Raw genomic sequence first — 4,459 nt, 5'->3', positions numbered from 1 at the left:
TGGGATTACAGGACTGTCCTGGGAACAGGACATTCCTGGGATTATGGGATTGTCCTGGGAACAGGACTTTCCTGGGATTACAGGACATTCCTGGGATTACAGGACTGTCCTGGGATTACAGGACTGTCCTGGGAACAGGACTTTCCTGGGATTATAAGACTGTCCTGAGAACAAGACATTCCTGGGATAGAAGAGCAATATTTTTTCCTGTTTTTTCCTGTCTTCAAGAAAATCCTGGGATTGTCCAGTCCCATTTAACGGCGTGAAAAAAGTCTCAGGATTATCTCAGGAAATCCTGGGATTTTTCCAGGACAAATTCCTGAGACTTCTCAGGAATTCCTGGGATAGTCCCAGGACTTCTTGTTCATTTTCTGCAACGGGTAATTAAAATTTCTGGTCCCTACCTAAACATAATTATATTAATAACTTATAGAATAGTTAGATGAAATAAAGCTAAACAGATTGTACTGCATCCACAAACAGCTTTACAAAATTTAAATATAAATCTTGTTATAACAATCAATTTCAGTATTTTTAGTAATTTAAAAATAGTTTTTAAGATACAATCTGTTTGAAATTCATCAAATATTCATAGTCAATGAATTCATGTTCCTTTCCAAGTTTAGAAGTTGTCAATGTTTTTCTAAAGTTTAAGTAATTTTTGTTCTTCTTAAGTATTCACAAAATTAAGCAATATTTGTTTTATTCTTCTCAGGAAAATTAATTTAACCTTTGGACATTATACACAAGGCCGCAGCTCTGTAGAAGTACACTTCTTGCTTTGTAAAAATTATATTCATAACATTGAGACACATTTCCAGTATCAAGTTTCTTCATCATCTTCATCATCACCAAATGATAATAAACTGGAGTTTTTCACTTCCTTTGATGATGAAGTTTTCTTTGTTTTCTTTTCTTCTTTAGTTTTTTTACTACTTGACACTGCAAGTTCATTAGCTGTTTCACTTTGTCGTTTAACTGGCTTCTTGAACGTTATTTTCCCATCTGATGGCTCCTTCTCATCCACATCTGGTGAGGAAAAAAGAATTTTATTTTGAATGATAGTAACTGTAAGTAAAAACTCTTAACCTGCTGAATTTCTTAAATGGACTTATCCAATTTTCATTTATGGAACTACCATTAACAATCTGGGGGATATCAAGATAAGATTTGAAGTTAGTCGGACAATATGCATGCAGTCTGACAAGGCTTTATACTGGTGGCAGGCTAAAACACTTCCTATTCCAGGTGATTAAGGGTAATTTAAAACATATTTACTATATGATGAAAGCTTGATGCTTATTTCAACCACTCCAGTCCAGTTCCTGATATTAACCAGTACTGATGTCATTATTAGGAAACACTGTCATAACTCCAGTATGGCCCAGTATGGAACATATTATATACAAGAATTAAAATAATAATAATAAACAAGAGGGCCTAGATCGAACAATTACCTAGACAAGCATTCTGACTAAATCTCATGACAGGTGAGTCAAAAATGTGACCACTACAGTGTTAACAAGGATTATCCATATTTGAGCAGTGCGACCTAGTTTTTTACCCAGGTGACACATATTCAAACTTGACCTAGAAATCATCAAAACAAACTTTCAGACCAATTTCAAGGATACTTGGATCAAAACAGTAGCAACTAGAGTGTTAACAAGATTTTTCTATTTTTAGCTCCGGTGACCTAGTTTCACATACGATTTCGAACTCATCCAAGCAATTACCTAGACAAGCATCCTGACCAAGTTTGATGATAATTGAGTCGAAAATGTGACCACTAGAATGTTAACAAGGTTTTTCCATATTTGGGCGGTGTGACCTAGTTTTTCATCCAAGATGACCCATGTTCGAACTTGACATAGAAATCATCAAAACAAACTTTCAGACCAATTTACAGAATATTTGGATCACAACAGTAGCCACTAGAGTGTTAACAAGATTTTTCTATTTTTAGCTCCTGTGACCTAGTTTTTCATCCGAGATGACCCATGTTCGATTCATTCCCAGCAATGACCTAGACAAGTTTCCTGACCAAGATTGTTGACAATTGAGTCAAAATTGTGACCCAGCTATCAACTAGATAAGCATCCTGACCAAGTTTGATGATGATTGAGGCAAAAATGCGACCGCTAGAGTGTTAACAACTAAATGTGAATGGACGACGGACAATCATCGATCCTAAAAGCTCACCCTGAGCATGCTCCGGTGAGCTAAAAAAACACATTAAGGAAGAAAAAAAAACACAACCTGAATTACAAGGGAACTTTTTATATAAGATAAACCCAGCTGTACATGATTGCACAAAATGCATTTACTTCGTGAGAAATAAGACAATGGATTTTATCAAATTTGGTCATTAACATGATGTATGTATGTATATTCATAAATACAAACCATCATCCTTGTCATCTTTCAAGGCAAGGTCTGCCTCTTCAGCAGTGAGATCACCTTCCTTCAGAACTACAATGGTAGGTTTTTCATCTTCATTGTCTGATCTATCTTCATCTTCATACTTTAACTCTTCTCTCTTGAGATAAAATTATAATTTTAGACACTTTAAGTGCTTTAATAATAACAACTGACTTTGAATGCTGACCAATAATGACTAAGGGTATATAATTTTAGTTATATACTCATGCTTCATATTTCCATTATACCCATAATTCCAAGGTATTAGGCATAAACAGTCTCAAGTGCCTCCTAGACCTCATGTACCTGCTAGTTGTTTTACTTTTACTTTTTATTGTATTTTTATTGAAATGCTACATATACAACTTAGAAAACTTATCATTTTATTCAGATTAGAGCAAAGTAAATTATTTCATCATTTTACTTTTAGTTTTTATACCTTTTATGATAATTGTCTTTGTTAAACAACCATCGAGATAAAATGCCAAAGAGAAGAGAAAATCCCCACTTTCAGAAGGGGCTAAGTATAGATGTACTAAAAATTAAAGATTACTTTTGTTTTTGCCTTTGAAACTGTTAAAATGTAATTGCCTTGGAAATATGAGAACACAACTTTACTCTTTAGGCAGCAGATATGTGTTAATTCATATTATTTGCCATGCTGTGTACATAATTGCATGTACATTAAACAGAATAAACTATGTAATTGACATGTCTTTGCTGCAGTTTTCAACGTATTTTCCTAAATTTTATTCTATTTACCTATCTTTCTTCGATTAATGTCAAACCCCTTGCGGGGACGTAGACATGACTCTAAACTAGTCACTTCAGAGAAAGCTATGAGATACAAGGGAATCCGGGAACCAGTCCCTAGCTCTTATTAAAAAGACCCTTGGTTCTTTTACATGCCCAGTGTATAGCACTGATACATGCGAGGCCGAGGATTACCTGGATTTCTTGAGTGTAGGACAAAAGCCCTCCCGTCAAAAAGTGACAAGGCGGACAAAAGCCCTCCCGTCAAAAAGTGACAAGGCGGACAAAAGCCCTCCCGTGAAAATGACAGGGCGGACAAAAGCCCTCCCGCAGCAAATACATATATGTACGTAGAATAGTTTATATTGCACTCAACATATTAAAATTGTAATCATGAATATTTTTGTTTTCCATTGGCATAACCGTGTTTGTATGAGCTTGAGCACATTTAATTTGCTAGTGAATACTGCATTTGAATAATTAGTGCTAAAATCTGTAAGTGCATATTTATTCACGTAGATATGAAGGATTACTCCTATGTGATGTTAATATTAATTGAGTAATAAATGATGAAAAGAAGTTAAAATTATCTAACTTAAAAGTTATAGACATTTATAATGTGCCTTGTAATGAGTCAATTACTTTTAAAAGTGACTTTGTTTTTAACGACATTTGTGTAAAAAGTTACCTCGTTAAACATTTCAGGAAGGTACATTCAGAATAAAAGGTGGTTCTAGCTCATACACATACCGGTTCTAAGGAAACAACTTTGAAAACAACAAGAAATATATGTAACAATTTTAATATGTTCAGTGCAATGAAAAAAACACATGTATGTATTCAACATACATATTTATTTTTGTTACAGGAGGGCTTTTGTCCGCCTTGTTAATTTCACGGGAGGGCTTTTGTCCGCCCAGTCATTTTCACAGGAGGGCTTTTGTCCGCCCTGATATTTTCACGGGAGGGCTTTTGTCCGCTTGTCATTTTCATGGGAGCGCTTTTGTCCGCCTTGTCATTTTTTGACGGGAGGGCTTTTGTCCGGGAGGGCTTCTGTCCGTTTCCCGGATTTCTTACCAGTATACCTCTAGTCATACATGTGAACTTTTTTTAGATGATCAAGTAGGGGATTTTACTTCAAAAAAGAGGGAGATTTTAGAATTTGCAATAAACAAAGAAGGAAGTTCTGACTTCAAAAATAGGGAAATTTCTTTTATTTGTGAAAATACCCCTTATCTTTAAAAAAATCTTTGAAAATATGGCTGCAGAAAGTGGGAGTCTCCCG

At 35.0% G+C, this 4,459-nt stretch overlaps 1 protein-coding gene across 1 annotated transcript; it reads right to left on the bottom strand.

The window, feature by feature from the left end:
• Positions 1-388: 388 nt before the first annotated feature.
• On the bottom strand, positions 389-2,548 carry LOC132736843 (uncharacterized protein KIAA1143 homolog; the record flags this gene model as incomplete). Its single annotated transcript, XM_060724065.1, has 2 exons — positions 389-1,029; positions 2,407-2,548. Coding segments are annotated over 2 exons (348 nt in total), but the record flags the coding sequence as incomplete, so codon positions are not given.
• Between the last annotated feature and the right edge of the window lie 1,911 nt (positions 2,549-4,459).

The sequence above is a fragment of the Ruditapes philippinarum genome, unplaced genomic scaffold (assembly GCF_026571515.1).
Source record: "Ruditapes philippinarum isolate M1 unplaced genomic scaffold, ASM2657151v2 ctg13755_1_1_1_1, whole genome shotgun sequence".
In the NCBI taxonomy this organism is placed as follows: Eukaryota; Metazoa; Mollusca; class Bivalvia; order Venerida; family Veneridae; genus Ruditapes; species Ruditapes philippinarum.
Note: the sequence above shows the minus strand (reverse complement) of the source record. Positions and strands in the feature narration are given on the sequence as shown.